General features: G+C 36.4%; 1 protein-coding gene across 8 annotated transcripts in view; it reads right to left on the reverse strand.

Annotated features, from left to right (window-relative positions):
- Positions 1-19,792, reverse strand: part of ATXN2 (ataxin 2) — a 116,312-nt gene that overhangs the window by 43,844 nt on the left and 52,676 nt on the right. For all 8 annotated transcript variants that reach the window (XM_077875652.1, XM_077875644.1, XM_077875645.1 and 5 more), the window contains exons 6-9: positions 6,292-6,416; positions 4,377-4,468; positions 3,487-3,684; positions 1,825-2,003 (exon numbers count right to left, since the gene is read on the reverse strand). In XM_077875652.1, the coding sequence (XP_077731778.1) occupies positions 1,825-2,003; positions 3,487-3,684; positions 4,377-4,468; positions 6,292-6,416 (594 nt within the window). The remainder of the gene's footprint in view (positions 1-1,824; positions 2,004-3,486; positions 3,685-4,376; positions 4,469-6,291; positions 6,417-19,792) is intronic.

Consider the following 19,792-nt stretch of genomic DNA (forward strand, 5'->3'; position numbering starts at 1 on the left):
AACAAATGATATGAAGGAAAGTATAAAAACTAAAGAAAAAAATGAGGGAAAAAAGTAAACAGAAAAAAAAGTAAAATGACAAAAATGATTTCTTGTACATTTTAACCCTTTGAGGACAGTCATTTGAATTGTGATAAGTTTTAGCATAACTTAACTCACATGAATTCACATTTTACTTTAACCTCCTTAAAATTAAGTCTGTTTAAATGAACACACGTTCCCAAAGGGTTAATTAGGATCTACACATACTATTGAAGAAGACAGTTAAGACTTTGCCTATTAATCCTGCTTCTATAACTGTTTCTCAATAATCAATTATTAAAAGGAATATAACATAAACTAGATAATTTCACACAATAAATCACAAAACTTAGAAATAAGACTACTTACTATATTAGTTTTAGCTTTTGAAACATGAAAATAAGCAGCAACTAGTATATCCCATTAAAAATGCTGGGTTTTTTTATAACCATCTGTGATTTTCATATAGTTTATACTTGAAGGTAAAATTCAGTTTGAAATCTCATTAAGCAAGTCCATTTAGGAGAAATAAAACATTACTTCTATTTTTTAGAGTCACAGGAGTGACAAAGGTTAATATTCATCACCTTTTCAAAAAACATTTTGATCTTATCAAATTAGAAAAGGGGGGGGGGCCTGCTAAGCAATTTATGCAGTTGAACACTTATTTAAGTGACTGCTTAATAAACAATGCAACTATAGAGCAGTCATCACCAAATAAATTGACAATAATGGATATGCAAAGATCAAGATACACTATGTGTAACATTACATAGCACTTACCTTATCTCAGGAAACAGTCCAGGTCTCCTCTCCATAGGGTTCCACACACTTGAGTATCATACATTTCCTAGCCCCCTTCAGGTTTTTTACTTGAAAATTCTGTTCATGAACAACTAAAATTCTTTACTCAGTGAGCAAAGAAATTTCATCCCCAATACTAAGTACAGAAAATACTCAAGAGTGTTTATTTGGAGAGGAATTCTGGAGAAAGACTCAACAGAAATAACTGAAATTGGAAACTTAGTGTTCTCTACTTTTCTAACTTTCTGAACCTAAACGTCTTAAACTGAATGTTCACTTTGTCCCTTAGGTTAGTAAGATAGTATTGCTGTCCAGTATTCCTGACTCACATGAAGGATCCATGACCTATAAGCTATATTCAATCTTAGATTTAGAGGCAGAGCAGAAAAATATCTTCCTACTAAAGATGCAAATCTGTCACCGTACTTACGCTAAGCTTCAATATCCACCCTTTGACTAAGAGTTGTTTTTTTTTTAAACACATTTCTTGAACTTCATCTTCCTCACATGACTCTTGGTCATGTCTTGTATGTACATGTATTTGTATACCTCAAATCCTTTCTTGGAAGTAAGCAGAATATTAATGGGTCAACAGTTAATAAGAATTAATCTATATGAACCACTGTTTCACACAGACTAAGATTTTCCATATAAACTATGTCTAAGTAACTTTGTCATCCGGTGTTTTTAAAATTGAGAACCTACCCAAAGTTTCCAATTTCTTTAATATGTGGAGTGTTTTTTGGTCAAGTGAGTATCTGTTAAATTTAGCACTTTATCTTAATACATATTTCATCACAGTATCATATATGCCAATGACTTACACTAATTTTACTAATTTGATATCCACAAAGGCAAATTTTAAATAGTTTTGAAGTAAAAACTACTCCACAGAAAGCACTGAAAGTATGCATGCTCTTACCAATTATGTTAATCTTAAATATTCAGAAAACTATATATTTGATTGAGGACATTTAGAAATTTGGTTAAAATACTTGCCTCCATTAACTACTCTTTGGTCTGAACCAGAATTCGGGTTGAAATCTGAAGTGTGAGAGGTGGATCTTGATGGCATGGAGCCCGATCCAGGCTGGCCCATACGTGGTGAATTCTGTCTCCCACTTCCCCAGGATATGACTTCTCTATTTCTTTGTCCAGGAGGAATATATTTATTTTCCCTGAAAATGAGAGATCCTTTAAATCATTTTATCCTAATAGATACCAGGCCAATGAAACAAATCTAAAAGTAATTTAGGCAGAAGTGAATGCTTGTTATTTTTATAAGGTTAAACACCAAACCAAACTGTCTCACTCCCAAACACACCCCTATTCTTCCATCTTACCCTGAGGTCTGGCCTCTGACCTTTCCCTTCTCTGTCAGATTTTCCTCCTAAGCAAAAAAGTTTAACAGATGTGTGTTCTCATCCTACTTCGCCTCTAAATGGCTGCTTCTATTAAATATAGTCTGTCTTTTTGAAATTTTATTTTTCCTTGGCTTTCTCTACTTTCTTTTCTCTTGGATTTCTTTGTGGCTATTCATTGTTTTGTTTTTGTTTTTGTTTTTGTTTTTGTTTTAATTCAACATCAGCAATGCTGACACATCCTAAATCCACAATGTCAGTCCCATAGTCTCAACATCTCCCACTGAACAACACTTAAATTCAAATCATCAGACTCTAAGCTGTGTCTTCAAGAAAGAATTTGTATCTTATTCTACCAGGTATGTAGCTGTTTCTCACATGTTTACTAATAAATTAATCAAAGACCTGCAAGCCCCTCAAATGCAATAAATTTAACAAAGGGCTCACTCTATCTCCCCTCAAACTTGCTCTGTGTTTTCTATCTCCACTACCAGTACAAATATCAATTAAATTAGTTATCAAATAAACCTCAGGCTCACCGCTACTTTTCCTAAAACCTTTCTATCACCAGCCCTAGCCTAGATGATTACCAAGTCCTCACACTTTTAAGAATTTCAATACACTAACTAGTCTCCATGTTTCAGCCATTCTCAAATGTCCCAGAGTTCATTCACATCATTCCCTGCCTATATAGGGTACTCTTTAACAGGACACAAGCCCTTCATTATCTCAGTTCCTAACACCAGCTGCACCAATGCACCCTCAACATCACTCTGTTCTAGACATATGAAACAACCAGCCTCATCCTCAGTTGGACAGGTTCTTTCACATGTCTTTTCACCATGCAAAGAATGACTGACTCTCTCTTACTTTTGAGCAGCAGACGGGGCTACTATTCTATCACAAAATGTCACCTCCTCTGTGAGACTTTCTCTGACCCCATTGGTTACATGCTAGTTCTTTCTCACTCTGAACATACCTCGAATCTAGCAAATCCTAGTAAACTGTTATTATGTTCTATGCACTCCCCTATTTGATTGTTTTTCTTTAAGTAGCTCTTCCACGCCTTGGCTTGCTCATCATTGTACTTCCAACAGTTGACTTCATAGAGCTGATGCTCAAAAAATATTTTCCAAAATTAATATAATCTTTTCTTTAGTAGAATCTTAAACCAATTCCACTTGCATTCTCTACCTAAGCTACATTAAAGGAAGATGAAATATAATAATAATAATACACCTTCTCACACAGACCTTGAGTTGTGTATCCAAAATACTGCATCATGATTTCCTTTAAATACCTAGTGTTTATGCTGTGGCCCTCACGTTCACTGGAATTTCTCTGAACGGCTGTGTATTTTTCTTCTTCACTCCTATCATCATTTTCCAGGGCCACCCGGGCTTTGTACTGGGCACTTGATTCAATTTCTTCTGCTAACTGGTTTGCCCTGGCTTCTCGTTTTAAAAATTCTTCTGAGTTATCCCTTTCTAAGGGTACCCTGAAACATGAAGAAAAGAAAAAGCAAAGTGAGTATTTTAAAATCACAGTGTCTGTATCTGCCCCAATCAACTACTAAGAGAGTTCAGAGTACGAAATATTGGTAAATATTTTAAAGAGTTACAGTGATCTGCTCATGCATATCAAAGCAAGAAAATTTTTTGTTTCACTTTTCTGAGGAATATAACATTTCCAAAACTGGTTAAATTAACTATTCCCCCATAACTCTACACTTACAAATTTGGTGTTTTTACAACTTAAAATCAAAAGCAAAATCTATCTAGAGTATAAAATTAGGATAATGGTAAACTAAACTACATTTATTCCCTGTTCTAATGAGAATTTATCAGCTTAGGCAGTAACAAGATTAATTCTTTCACATAATGTTTAACTTTAAATCTGACAGAGGGGACCCTGGATGGCTCAGGTGGTTAAGCATCCAACTTTTGAGTTCAGTTCAGGTCACAATTTCAGGGTTGTGAGATCAAGCACTGTGTTGGGCTCTACAATGCGTGTGGAACCTGCTTATGACTCTCTTCTTCCCTTCTGCCACCTCCCCGTCCCTCTCTCTTAAAAAAAGGTAAAATTAAAAAAAAAATCCAACAGAAACATTTATTTATTTAACATCCTAATAGAAGTTGATGAAAATCAAAGACAAAAGCACTAAAATAAAAGCCTATTTTTTAAACTTACGTATATGAAGATAAACTGCTATCATATGTAGACACTACACCGTAATTTTCTTCATTATACCGAAACATATCATTGGGATCCCATCCATTAGACTAGAAGAAAATAAAGTTTATAAAGTTTATTTTTCAAAATGACAAAGTATTTGTCCTCTTTAATTCAAGTATAATCAATGTATTAACAATGTCTATTATATATAGTAGCAAAATCTAGCCACTTCAGTTAACCACTATTAATTTCCTGGACATAATTCTAGATATTCTCTATGTATACATTAAGAACATGATCAGTTAAATTAGTTTTTATTTTTAATTCAAATAGATCTTCTTGGGGTGCCTGAGTGGTACAGTCAGTTAAGCTTCAGCTAAGCTTCTCGGTTTCAGCTCAGATCTGATCTCAGGGTTGGGAGATCAAGCCCCGTGTCAGGCTTCATGCTCAGTGCAGAATCGGCCTGGGTTTCTCTCTCCCTCTCCCCCACCACTCTCCCTCTCCCTTCAAATAAATAGATCTTTAAACAAAAAACAAACAAAAAACAAATAGGATCTTCTTGTTCTGTTACTTGCTTGTTGTTTTAGTAAGTCTTGACTATCTTTCCACATCACAATATCATCCCTTTTAGTGGAAATACCGTATTTCAATTGAATGGAGGTACAGTAGGTCTATTTAATCCATGCCCTATGATGGACAGAATGTTTCCAATTTTTCACTATCAGAGATAATGATGCAAAAAAAAAAAATCCTTACACATTATTATTTGCATGTCCTATGGACATACCAGGAGAAAAATAAATTCTCAGAAACTGAATTGCTGGACCAAATGTAGATGTGCTTTAAACCTTTATAAACATTGCCAGAATGCTCTCTGGCAACTTATCAATTTATCCACCTCACTATCAGTAAAAATGGAGTACCTGCTTCATATCCTACATAGGTGATATGCTCCAGAGACCTGAGAACCTCCACATTAGGTTTTATCGGATTCTTTCAAGTCTGAAAATGAATAACGATGATGTGTTGCCTATGTATTTTCAGTTTTATAACTGGACTTAAACATTAAAAACAGATTTGTTATAAAGACTTCTCCACAATATTCAATGGAAGATTCTTATCCAATTCATAATTTGCTACCTAAACACTCATTTTTAAAGGCAAGAGAGTTTGCTTTCTGTATCTCTTAGAAATATAATTTATAGAATCCTAATGATAGTCTTTACTAACTAAGCATTTGACTTATAGATATGTTCAGATGATATGTACTTTTAGAAATAGTAAATTTTTGTAGAGAATGATCCTGACTTTAAGACCAAGAAATCTACTTAATGCTTTATTTCTAATGTAATCTACATATCTTAACAGTGAGTACCTCTTCCTCAGACAAGAAACCCAAGAGTCATACTTGGGTATGACAATTAAGATACCACTTTCTTGGGCACCTGGGGGGGCTCAGTGGTTTAGTGCCACCTTCAGCCCAGGGCCTGATCCTGGAGACCCAGGAACGAGTCCCACGTCAGGCTCCCTGCATGGAACCTGCTTGTGTCTCTGCCTCTCTCTCATGAATAAAAAATAAAATCTTAAAAAAAAAAAAAAAAAAAAGATACCACTTTCCTTAGGATCCCTTATTCTGTAAAGTATCCAAAGCAAAATATGCCAATATTATCAGTTTCCCATGCTTCCCAATTTAAATTTGTAAGTTGCTTATTATGATTGATTTAAAAACACAAAAGTCATTCATAAGCATCTCAAAGAAGATTTGTCTGTATTTACTGCTTGGGGGACGTCTCTATTCAGACAATAAAAATGCTGCTTTAAATATATTCACTACAATGATGGCAAAATACTTATATTAAAACCAAATGATAAGATGTCACACCACATCACATGACCACAGTCTGATACTAAGCAAAAAGATTTTACTTACTACATCATTTTCCAAAGCTTCCAGTTCCTCACTGGTAGTGAGTTCACCTGCATCCCAAGGCTCCAGGTCCTTTTCTTTGTGTTCACCATTTACTTTAGCACTGATAGCAGAGTCAGTAAAAGCATCTGCAAAGGATGGACTTAGCTGAAAGATCATACAGCCAGACAATGGGTGACACTAATACATAAATTATCAACAGAGACATGCTAAAAATACTTATGATAAAGAAAGTATAACAATCACTAATGGTATGCATTAAAATGTATAATGCTTCTAATACAGTAATATTCAAAAAACTTTCAGTAAAGTATGTCATAATTTTAAGACACATGAAATGTTTTAATGTATTCACACCAGTCATTATATTAAAAATAACTACTTTGTAATTCTATTATATTAAAAGTAATTACACTTCAATAAAGAAAATTTCTATCAACCCATCTAAAATAGGATGTTTTTTGTTTAAAGGACCCATTAATTAGATATAAGCTCAGAGCTCCTATAGCCAAACATATGCAGATATTTTAACTTTCCAAATCCATATCTATATGGAGGGGTCAATATCCTAACATATTCTTCCATTAGTAACTGAAACCATTCTAAGTGAGCAAGCCTGTCACAGAATCCAGTTTCCCCTATGGCCACTCTTTTACAAAGTTCAGGCCCTACAGTGTCACCTGTCCCCAAAAGGTTAGGGTGACAGATCTATCTACCTGGACTTCCCACCAACACTTTGTCACTTAGTGTGTCTTCTTCTTTTTTTTTTTTTTTTTAAATATTTCTTTTCAATTTTTATTTATTTATGATAGTCACAGAGAGAGAGAGAGAGAGGCAGAGACTCAGGCCGAGGGAGAAGCAGGCTCCATGCACCGGGAGCCCGATGTGGGATTCGATCCCGGGTCTCCAGGATCGCGCCCTGGGCCAAAGGCAGGCGCCAAACCGCTGTGCCACCCAGGGATCCCTAGTGTGTCTTCTTCTAATGTTACCGAGGAGCAGTAGCTTGTGAGAACATCACTATGTTCAGTTGACAGGAATTATTTCATAGCTGCTGTCCAGCAAAGAAAATTTTTCTCTAGTTGAGTGTTAAGACCTGGTAAGTAAAGGTCTCCTTGGACAATGACAGTATTAGAAAATGCTTTGGAGATACAGGCTTACATTTAAATGGCTGAGCCCACCAAATATTCCCTAGCACAGGGCTGGGGAATAATATTTCTGCTGATCTGGCTCTGCCAAAAGATACTAGCTTCTAGTCATTGTGCCTTCACCCATATTATAAGGTGCCACCAAGGAGTAGGAGGAAGGAAGAAGCAACAACTATGTCTCTTCTAACGGAGACAATTCCAGAGGGATTTTTAAATTTGCTATGACTTCTGGTAACAGTCATGTCTCCCTTGGGGCCAAAGTGATAACCTAAGTAAGAAATTCAAGCCAGCAAATTTAGGCAGGGCACTACAAACCTACTAGATCTTACCTCCCCTTATCCCAAACTAGGGGTGGGTGAGTGTGTGTACATGCAAACCAGGAAATAAAAGCATAACTGTACCTGTGAGCTTAGCTGCTAGCTCTACCAGCAGCACAGCTCCCATTGCTAGCAAGTCTAAGACCTAAGAGCATTATCAAGGGAGATTCCCAAGACTGGCAGGCCTCAGATGGAGGTGGGATGGACCATCCACTGGAAGATTAGTGCATTTTGGAAAAGCTCTCTAAGAGGTCTAAAAGATCAGTGTTGTCTTCATAATGCCATATTCATGCTGGAAGCACTAATGGCCCTATCAATTTGACTTTATATGATATTTACCTAAGTCAAGCAATACTATGCTTGACTTAGGTGACTTAGGTATGCAACTATCATCTTTAATTGTACAAATTCTTGGTAAACATTAGTTTTGTCTTGTTTATTTTCAAGAACGTGAAGTGCTTCAAGAAAACATCAATAATAACTTACATTAGGATGCCAAAATTCCCCATTTTCTCACAAAACTAGAATAGAAAACTAGACTACAGGAAAATTCCAAACCAGTCATGTCATCTTCTATAAGAAGTGATACATTTATTAATTTATACTGCTAATCCTATTCATGTTTTAGTCACATTAATTTTTTTGAAAAGCATCTACTTCAGTGAATAAAGTATTTACTTATTACATGGAAACCCATGTTAAAGATCTATCCAAGAAATAAAGTTCAAAGAAGCAAGAGATATTTTTACAGAACCAAACAAATGAACTTTTCCTCACTATAATGTGTGTATGCATGTGTGTGCCCAAGTATTTAGGAAAGACAGGGACTGAGCCAAACTGTCCTCAAATTGATAAATACATTTTTATCACTATTATTCTAAATAAAATAAAGGATGCCTGAATGGGAGTTAATGTGAGAAAGCAAGCATCTAACACTTCACTGAACCAAGTTTTACTCTGCTGATCACAATTTAGGCTGTATTAACAGGACAGAATTAAATGACTTCTATTTTTCAATCCCTCATTTTTATCTTAAATTTCTGTTTACAATGCCAATATTGTAAAAGGAATTAACTACTCACATGTTGTTACTTAGCATGATAGCTTTCTTTCAAGGCAATAATGGGGAGGGGGACACAAAAGGTGTGTCTCTCTTAATAAAGAATATTTCTTTAGTTTAAAACATCTCCCAAAGGAAGATCCTTTTTAATAATGAATGAAGGGGCACTTGGGTGGCTCAGTAGGTTAAGTGTCTGCCTTTGCCTCAGGTTATGATCTTGGAGTCCTGAGATTGAGCCCCGAGTCAGGCTTCCTGTTCAGCGGACAGCCTGTTTCTCCCTCTCCCTCTGCCTATCACTCCTGCTGCCTGTGTGCATGCGTGCTCTAAAATAAACAAAATATCCAAAAAAAAAAAAAAAATGAGTGAAGACTTCAGAGAAAGATGTAAAAAAGATGTGAAGCAGAGAGTGAGCACAAAAATGAGGCTATCACGTCAGGATGCTGGGGAAAACCCTGGTCATAAATATCATATTTCAGATCAACACTGTATTATTATTAGCTAGGAGGAAGGAAGACCTGGATATTTCATTCTACACTGTTACCAATATCTAATACTGTAAAAGTTCTGAAAATTTCATGTTTGGATTTTTTGAAAAAACAATGCTGGTATTAAATAGTACTATGTTGTAGTCAGGATTTCTGCAAAGTTTGCAAAGTCAACTGGCTATAATCTAATTGCAATTGTGGGAATTTGCATGCAAATCTTTCCAATGCCATGTGAGAGTATATTAATTTTCCACTATCCTCCATGGCAAAAAACATAAACATTAATAAAAGCAAGTTGCAAGAATACAAAAAGGCTGTGAGAAAAATGTTACCTGAAGGAATATGTTATCTGAAGGAACTACAGATATAGAAAGAAAAATAGAAAAACAATAAAAATGATCAAATAAGACAATAAAGATTTAAATTCTTCATGTGATTCATTCCCTGCCTTATAAATAAACATTCAGCTTACCAAAATCTCCAGGCTAGAGGGGAAAAGAATACACAAGTAACCCCTACCCACACATCTGCAAATCCCCCTAATGCCACCTCCACAGCAGATGGGGCTCTCAAAACCTTCCTTTCTGATTCTAGGCAGAGGCTGAGTCACTCTGGGTCAGTGGTGCCACCTGGTGGTAATCAGAAAGAAGTGTTTCAACCAAAGCACCACCTCTCTTGGGTATCCGTCAGCCCCACACCCAGGAAACTGGATCTATGTTCTGTTACTTAGCTTTCCAAACTCTTTCACTCTGAAAAATCAAAGTTGTCTCTGAGAATTTTTTGAAGGATCAAAATAGTGGTAAAATAAGTGAAATGTTAGTGACAACATACTATTCATTAATAAATTTAAATTTATTAAAACCACAAAATGCCATTAAACTAGATGAAATTTTAAAAATCATTATCAAAAAAATAAAATTTATGGGGCGCCTGAGTGGCTCAATTGGTTAAGTGGCTGTCTTTGGTTCAGGTCATGATCCCAGGGTCCTCAGATTAAACCCTACATAGATTGGGGTGGGTGCTCAGTGGAAAGCCTGCTTCTTTCTCTTCCTATGCTTATGTGCTTCGCACATGTTCTCTGAATGAATGAATGAATGAATGAATGAACGAATAAATAAATAAATAAATAAATAAATAAATAAATAAATAAATAAATAAATGAAGATTTTATTTACTTATTCCTGAGAGAGACAGAGAAAGAGGCAGAGACATAAGCAGAGAGAGAAGCAGGCTCCCTGCAGGGAACCTGATGCATGACTCAATCCCAGGACCCCAGGATCGTGACCTGAGCCAAAGGCAGACACTCAACAACTGAGCCAGCCAGGTACCCCAATAAATAAAATTTTAAATCAATAAAAATAAATAAAATTTTAAAAATCAGTATCAGACTTAACATCAGAAACCCTCAAATGTGCTTCCTTCCAGAAAAGTCTTCACCAGAATCCTCAGATGCCCATTTCATCTCTCAATTAAATGTCCTTTTTCTCAAACACTAAAATTCTAGATCAGTTTTTTAAAACTTATTTCATTGTTATCCTTCTGTTTTGATCAATTAAGAATACTGAGACTTTTTTCAAAAACTTTAAAAAGTATTTTCTCAGCATGCATGGGTGGTGCAGTAGGTTCAGCAGCTGACTCTTGGTTTCAGCTCAGGTCATGATCTCAGGCCCTGCATTGGGCTCTGCGCTCAGCATGGAGTCAGCTTGAGATTCTCTCTGACTCTCCCTCTTTCCCTCCTGCTCACGCACACGTGCTTGCTCGCTCTCAAATAAATAAATCTTAAAAAAAAAAAAAGAATATTAGAGAATAGCATAAAGAAACAAGATGGGGAATGAAACTGGAACTCTTTCTTACATCATAGACAAAAATAAACTCAAAATGGATTAAGGACCCAAATGTGAGACCTGAAACCGTAAAAATCCTAGAAGAGAGCACAGGCACTAATTTCTCTGACACTGGTTTTAGGAACATTTTTCTAGACATGTCTCCTGAGGCAAGAGAAATAAAAGTAAAAATAAGCTATTGGAACTACATCAAAATAAAAAGCTTCTGTAGAGCAAAGGAAACAAAACTAAAAGACAACCTACTGAATGGGAGAAGATATTTGCAAATGACCTATATGATAAAGGGTTGGTATCCAAAATAATAAAGAACTTATACAACTCAATACCAAAAAAATCCAATTATAAAATGGGCAGGAAACATGAACTGACATTTCTCAAAAGACATACAGATGACTGACAGATATGAATAGATGCTCAGTATCACTCATCATCAGGGAAATACAAATCAAAACCACAATGAGATATCATTTCACATCTGTCAAGATGGCTAAAATCAAAACCATAAGAAACAACAAGTATTGGCAAGGATGTATAGAATAAAGAACTCTTGTGCAGTCAGTTTTATTTTATTTATTTAATTTTACTTATTTATTCATGAGAGACAGAGAGAGAGAGAGAGAGAGAGAAACAAAGATACAGAGAGAGGTAGAGACAGAGGCAGAGGGAGAAGCAGGCTCCATGCAGGGAGCCAACATGCGACTCGATCCCAGGACCCCAGGATCATGTCCTGGGCCGAAGGTGGCGCTAAACCACTGAGCCACCCAGGCTGCCCCGGCTTTATTTTTTTAAACGATCTCTAAACTCAATGTGGGGCTCAAACGTAAGACTTTGAAATCAAGTCACATGCATCTGAGCCAGCCAGGGACCCATCCCATTTAAAAAGTTTTTTCTTTTCTTCTTTTTTTAACCCTTGTGTGCACTGTTGGTGGGAAGATAAACTGGTGCAGCTACTGTGGAAAACAGTACGGAGGCTCCCCAACAAATTAAAAACAGAATTACCATACAATCCAGTAATTCCACTACTGGATATTTACCCAAAGAATATGAAAACACTAAATTAAAAGATATATGCACTTTTATATTTTATTTATTGCAGCATTATTTATAGCCAAATTATGGAAGCAGCCTACATGTCTACTGATTCATGAATGGATAAAGAAGATGTGGTGTATACATACAATGGATTATTATTCAGCCATAAAAAAGAATGAAATCCTGCCATTTGCAATGACAAGGATGGAGCTAGAGAGTATAATGCTAAGTGAAATAAATCAGGGAAAGATAAATACCAATACGGTTTCACTCAAACATGGAATTTAAGAAACAAAACTAATGAACAAAGGGGAAAGAAAAGAGAGACAGAAATAAGAAACAGATTCTTAACTACAGAAACGGATAGTTACCAGAGGGGAGGTGGGTAGGAGGATGGGTGAAAAAGGTGGAAAGAGATTGAGTACACTTATATAATGAACATTAAATAACATATGGAATTGCTGGATCCCTATATTGTACACCTGAATCTAACATAACATGTTAACCATACTGGAATTCAAATTAAAAACACACACACAAAAAGCAACAAGCAATCCATCAATAGAAGTAGTCCCTGAAAATACTAAATCTTCAAATAACAAGAACGAGAGCATTCTGTAGTAGATAAAGGAAATGAGATGACAGAGCAAGGAACCAGAAAGAGTGGTCATAAAGGCTGGAGAAACAGGTAAAGAAGGTCTGCTGAACTCTCCTGCAGCTCCAGCAAAAGCTACCTTATATTTCTAACTAACCAGCACCATGATGAGATCTTCCCTAGTCACATGCAGTAGGCTGGTTACAGTAGTAGACAGAAAGGAGTTTAAAAATGGAAGGCCAGAGGAAGATCAAACAAAATGACCCCATTTTTTCATGTTAAAAAATAGAAGGCCAGAGAAAGGTCAGAGAGTCGTTTAAGAGATAGGAGGAGGGACGCCTGGGTGGCTCAGTGGTTGAGCCTCTGCCTCTTCCTTCGGCTCAGGTCATGATCCCAGGGTCCTGGGATCGAGTCGCAAACAGGTTCCCCACAGGGAGCCTGCTTCTCCCTCTGCCTATGTCTCTGCCTCTCTCTCCCTGTGTCTGTCATGAATAAATAAAATCTTAAAAAAAAAGAAGGAAAGGGAGAAGAAGAGTGAAGGTTCAGTTGGCTAGTTGCCTTCAGTTGGAAGGCATTATGAAAGAGCAGCAGTTATAAATGACAAAATCACCAAAGCAGGCTGCTAAAATAATATGGAAATGAAAGGTATTGAAGTAACAGAGTTTAGGGACTCAAGTTTCCAAAGGAATAGTGTTGTTTCAAATGGCCAACCCAAGAATTAACTGTTCTAAAATCCACCACTGCAAAAAACATTTGAAGGTATCAGGATCCCAGCCACAAAACTACGGAGAACTTGAATGCCTTCCAAGGGTTAAAACCCCTCTGTTCTAAATACCAAGAAGTTACATTATAAAATACACCACACAACAGCACTTGCCTACTAAAAATGCAGCAGCAGAGAACTGTCCATTTTGAATGACCACAACTATTTTCTAATTTTAATTCTGGGCATATGAAGCAAAACTATTTAATATTTCAAATGCTGTGGGGCACCTAGGTGGCTCAGTCGGTTAAGTAGTCTGCTTTCAGCTCAGGTCATGATCCCAGGGTCCTGGAATAGAGCTCTGCACCAGACTTCCTGCTCAACGGGGAATCTGCTTCTCCCTCTCTTCCCTTCTTGTGTTCTCTGTCACTATCGCTGTCTTTATCGCAAATAAAATAAAATAAAATGCTGGAAGTAGTTTATTTGACATACCATGGAAATAACATTATTATAATTACAAAATTCAAGTCTTTGAGGTCAGATCCATAAAAGTTAGTCCCAAAATTTTTCCTTTGCGTGGAAAATTTTGGGGAGAGAATGAATTAGGAAGACCCAGTATAGATTATTAAAAACAAAACGTAGCTCCTCCTGACTTCAAACATGGTAGGGCAGGATAGGAAACCAGGATGTATCTCTGCAGTACCTATACCCTCCAAAACAAGAGACAGCGTCAGCCCTGCTTGTAATCTCTTCTTGTCCCAGCAGCTGAAATTCTCAACCAAGCACCTATCTATAAAAATCTTCTGTGTAGGGGGTGCCTGAGTGGTTCAGTTGGTTAAGCCTCCATCTCTTGGTTTTGGCTCAGGGTCATGGGATCCAGCCCCATATTGGGCTCTGCATTCAGCACAGGCTGCTGGAGATTCTCTCTCCCATTCCCTCTGCCCCTCCCCATGATCGTATTCTCTCAGAAAGAAAGAGAGAGCGAGAGAGAAAGATAGAAAGAAAGAAAGAAAGAAAGAAAGAAAGAAAGAAAGAAAGAAAGAAAGAAAGAAAAAGAAAGAAAGAAAGAAAGAAAGAAAGAAAGAAAGAAAGAAAGAAAGAAAGAAAGAAAGAAAGAAAGAAAGAAAGAAAGAAGGAAGGAAGGAAGGAAGGAAGGAAGGAAGGAAGGAAGGAAGGAAGGAAAGAAAGAAAGAAAGAAAGAAAGAAAGAAAGAAAGAAAGAAAGGAAGGAAGGAAGGAAGAAAGAAAGGAAGAAAGAAAGAAAGAAGAGTCTTTTGTGGAAACAAACTAAAAGCCAATAGTGGCAAAACTGTGACTTCCCAGTAGACAGGAGAGGTTAACATAAAGGAGAACACACTGGTAAGCAGTAGTCATGTGACACCTAGCAACATTCTACAGGACAGGACACACGAACGCAACAAAATTAACGAAAGGCCAACCACCTGCATTCCTAAATTTTACACAAAATTTTAAGTAATTAAAAAAATAATTTCCAAAAAAATAATAATAAAAAATAAAAAAATAATTTCCTGGGGGATCTGAGTAGCACAGTAGGTTCGGTGACCAACTCTTTGGTTTAGACTTGGGTCATGATTTCAGGGTCACGGGATCAAGCCCCACATCAAGCCCCAGGTCGGGCTCCACACTCAGCACAGAGTCTGCTTGGGATTTTCTCTCTTCCTCTCCCACTTGTGCTCTCCCAAAATAAATAAATAAATAAATAAATAATAAAATAATAAGTATATAAATTTAAAAAATAAATAAGTAAATAAGTCATAAATCTTTTAAAAATTGCTACCTTAATAGAAAAGGATGTCATTTTTTCAGAGAAGAACCAATTAATCCTATCTCTGCCTCCTGGGCACTCAACAAGGAAAATGAGTTTTGTGACCCATAAACAGAAGGGATTGTTTTTACCCTGGTTAGCTCAAAAATAAAATAAATTAGTCTCTAAGGTAAGGCATCTTTTAATCTTATGGTTTCAAACTGAACTCAAGTAAAATTGATTTGAAACTACTCTTCACAAACGATGATCTTGTATACATAGAAATAAATCCAAATATGTATGCATTTCTAACACACACAATACCTAAGGCAATTTATTTTTTAAAAATTTCAAATAGCCTGTATGTAGGTATGCTTTTATACTTAACTCCTTTACCTGTGCTTTTCTCACTTGTATAAACATCATTTCAGCCTTATTTTTATGTTTAACAATTTCATTTATTTATTCATGAGAGACACAGAAAGAAAGAGAGGCAGAGACACAGGCAGAGGGAGAAGCAAGCTCCTCACAGGGAGCCCAATGCAGGACTCGATCCCCAGACCCCGGGATCATGCCCTGAGCCAAAGGCAGACGCTCAACCACTGAACCACTCAGGTGTCCCTTGGCCTTATTTTTAAAGTTAACACTTGGGATTCTTTTTTTAATATTTTAAAAGGATATTAAAAATCCTACTAGAAGAAATCTATAAGAAAAATATATTTTGGATAGGTTATGTTGTAAGAAAGCCATTTTTAGATTCGGCCAGGTCTAAACTAGCTTTCTTGAGTTTCCTGAAAATGAGTGGTAATTATAGTGCCTAATCATCTATGGCAATATATCTATGTAAGAAAAAAAACAAACTAATTTCCCCTGATTTGAATTTAGTGTAAAAACATAAAATTTTTAAAATATTAATTGAAAAACAAATATGTATTGATACCCACTATCTGTGAGACATTATGCTAAACACCATGAGTAGTACATATCCCTAGTTCTATAAACATGTTTCTAAACTACAGAAAATTATAATGCATTAGGAGAAAAAAGATGTCACAAAGTGCTTTGTAATGTTGAGTATTCAGGACACGAGGTAGACAACTGCTCTCTGACGATGTTCCATGTAACCCTTTGATTTCTTACAGGTGCCTCAGCAGACAAAAGGAAAGCTAAATAAAAGTTAAAGGTCATCTCTCCCATCTTTTCTCCCTCACCACCACCTTGTTGTAACTAGAATTCGGCATGAGAGTTCACTGGGGGCAGAGGGAAACAAACTATTCTGTGCTAAAAATAAAATGTGGTAAATTTTAGTAGCCATTGGTGGAGGCAATAAAAACAGACCACAGTGAGCAGGGAAGGTCAAGGAAGGCTCTTAAGAGGAAAAGAGGTTTGAACTTGGTTTTAAAAAGTATTTCAAATTCAAGGAAGGAAGGGAGGTACTTAAGGTAGAGAGTAAATCCAGCAGTAAGATAATCAAGCTCAAAGGCAGAAACAGGAAGGTCTAACATACAGAAAACGCTACCTTGGGTAAAGACGTGCATTAATATTGGGGAATAATGAGATTTTAGATTGAAAAGGAGAAGATCACATAGGTAGGACCCTGAATGCCAAGGTATCGCATCTCAGCTTTATTTGGTAAGCAACAAAGGCTATTGTAGATTTTTGAAGAGGAAATGAGATGATATAGAAGCAATACTTAAGAATTTCTTTGTGCTAGGGTGCCTGGGTGGCTCAGTCAGCAAAGCATCAAACTTTTGATTTTGGCTTAGGTCATGATCTCGGGGTGGTAAGCCCCAAGTTGGGCTCCACTCTGGGCATGTAGCCTGCGTAAGATTCTCTCTCTCCCTCTCCTCCCTCTCACCTCTGTGCTAATGTCCAAGACTGATTGCAAGTGAGGGGACCTTGCAGTCTAGAAGTTAACTAGGAGATTACAGTAATGTTTGGATACAAACCATCCATGAGAACAGAAAGAGAGAGGAAGAAAAGAATACAGATGTGACATTATCAAGGAAAAGTTTACAAAGCAAGGTAAAAGGGAGAAAACAACAGCTTTCTTCCCAAACATAAGCCAAAATAATCCTTGTGTCTGTGTTCTTTCCCTATAAGCAGCTAAAGAAAAAGGATGGATGGTAAAGATGTGACTCTTGTTTGAAAGTGTATAACTAGAAGAACAAATCCAGCTCAGCTTACATAGCCTTTCAGATTCAATCTATAATAGGTATTTTATATATCTGTTCTGAGAGTAGAATGAATGGCCATTCTAATTTATCATTTGCTTCAAAGTAAAGTTTTTGCTTTCAGCTCCACAAGTTGTTTCATAAAATACTGTTACTTTGAAACACAATGAAAATCTGACCCCCTCCCAAATATTAATTACAAAGTTTTTGGGTTATTACAGAGAAGGAATTTTACAAAGCAGACAAGCTCAAAGCTTAGTGCCTATTACACTAATAAGAGTCAGAAGAAGGTTAATATTAGGTATAAAGACTATAAAACTGCTCTAATCTGAAAATTATAATTGAGAGTACAGAAATAAATCTATATATTTATGGTCAATTGAACTTCAACAAAGATGTCAGGACATTTCAATGGGAAAAGAACAGTCTTTTCAACATATTGTAATTGCTCTGTATATCCATATGTAAAACCATGAAGATGGAGCTCTACCACACACTTTATACAAAACTCAACTCAAAATGGATCACAGCCTAAATATGAGAGCTAAAACTATAAAAGTCTTAAAAGAAACCAGAGGAACATACCCTCATAATTCAGAGTAAGCAACTTTTAAAGATATGACACAAAAAGGAAAAACAAACAAAAAAAGGAAACAGACTTCATTCAAATTGAAAACTTTTGTGCTTTAAAGGACATCAGCAAAAAAGTGAAAAGATAACCTACATGGTGGGGAAAAAAACATTTGTAAATTTTATCTGATAAGAGGATGACTGGTATCCAGAATATTTTTTTTTAAAGATTTTATTTATTTATTCATGAGACACAGAGAGAGGCAGAGACACAGGCAGAGGGAGAAGCAGGCTCCACAAGGGGAGCCCCATGATGTGGGACTCCTGGGACTCAATCCTGGGACTCCAGGATCAGGCCCCGGGCCAAAGGCAGGCACTAAACTGCTGACCCACCCAGGGATCCCCTGGTATCCAGAATATTTAAAGAATTCTTACAACTCAATAATAAAATACATCCTAATTTAAAAAGAAGGCAAAGGACATTTCTCCCAAGGAAGATGTACAAATCTCCAACAAGCACATGAAAAGATTCACATCATTAATCACTACAGAAATGCAAATTAAAACCACATAAGATGCTACTTCATAACCACCCACTAGGTAGGACAGCTATAATCAAAAAGACCAACAATGACTGCTGATGAGGATATGGAAAATTGGAGCCCTCACACAATGCTGATTGGATGGTAAAATGATATAGCCACTCTGAGAAACCATCCCAGCAGTTCCCTCAATGGTTAAACTTTGAGTTGTTATATATGACCCAGCAATTCTACTCTTAGGTACATGCCAACAGAAATGAAAATATAATATCCACACAAAAATCAGCACATGGAGGTGCCTGGGCAGCTCAGTTGATTAAGCATCCAACTCTTGATCCAGTGCAGGTCTTGATCTCAGGGTCTAAGTTCAAGGCCTGGATTGGGCTCCATGCTGGGCGTGAGGCCTACTCAAAAAAAAGAATCAGCATATGAATGATCCCAGCAGCACTATTCTTAACTAAAAAGTAGAAACAACTGAAATGCCCATCAACTGATAATGGATAAATAAAATGTAGTATATCCAGAATGGATGGATGTAAAGGGCATTATGCTAAGAGAAGTCAAAAAACAAAAACAAAAACAAAAACAAAACCATATGATTTCACTTATATATGGAATATAAACCAAACAAAACAAATAAACAAAATAACAAAAAACAATGCTAAACAGAACCAACTGCTGGCTGCCAGAGAGGAAGGGGGACTCACATAATAGTAAAGGAGACTAAGAGACACAAACTTCAAGTCATAAAATAAATCACAGAGAAGCACACCATAGGAAATATAGTCAATACTGTAAATAATATATAGGGACAGATGGTGACTGCAACTAGAGCTATTATGATAAGCACTGAATAATGCATACAATTGCTTAATCAATGATGTACACTTGCAGTAACATTGTATGTTAATTATGGCAATAAAAAATGTAGTATACCCATACAATGGAATATTACTTAGCAATGAAAAGGAAAGAAGCATTGATAGATGGATGGATGAACCTTTAACACATTACATACTAAGTGAAACAAGCCTGTCACAAAAGGACACATATTATGTGATTCTATTAATATGCAATATCCACAAGAGGCAAACCTAGAGAGACAGAAAGAAGGTAAGTAGTTATCCAGGACTGAGGAGGCTGAAGTAAGTAGGGAGTGACTGCTAAAAGGTGTGGCTTCTTCATAGGGTGAAGATATTCTAAAATCTATCTGTAGTGACAGGTTCTATGAATATACTAAAAACTGAAGTGTACAGTGTATGAACTGAAGTGT

Source organism: Canis aureus, chromosome 27 (genome assembly GCF_053574225.1).
Source record: "Canis aureus isolate CA01 chromosome 27, VMU_Caureus_v.1.0, whole genome shotgun sequence".
Taxonomy (NCBI): domain Eukaryota; kingdom Metazoa; phylum Chordata; class Mammalia; order Carnivora; family Canidae; genus Canis; species Canis aureus.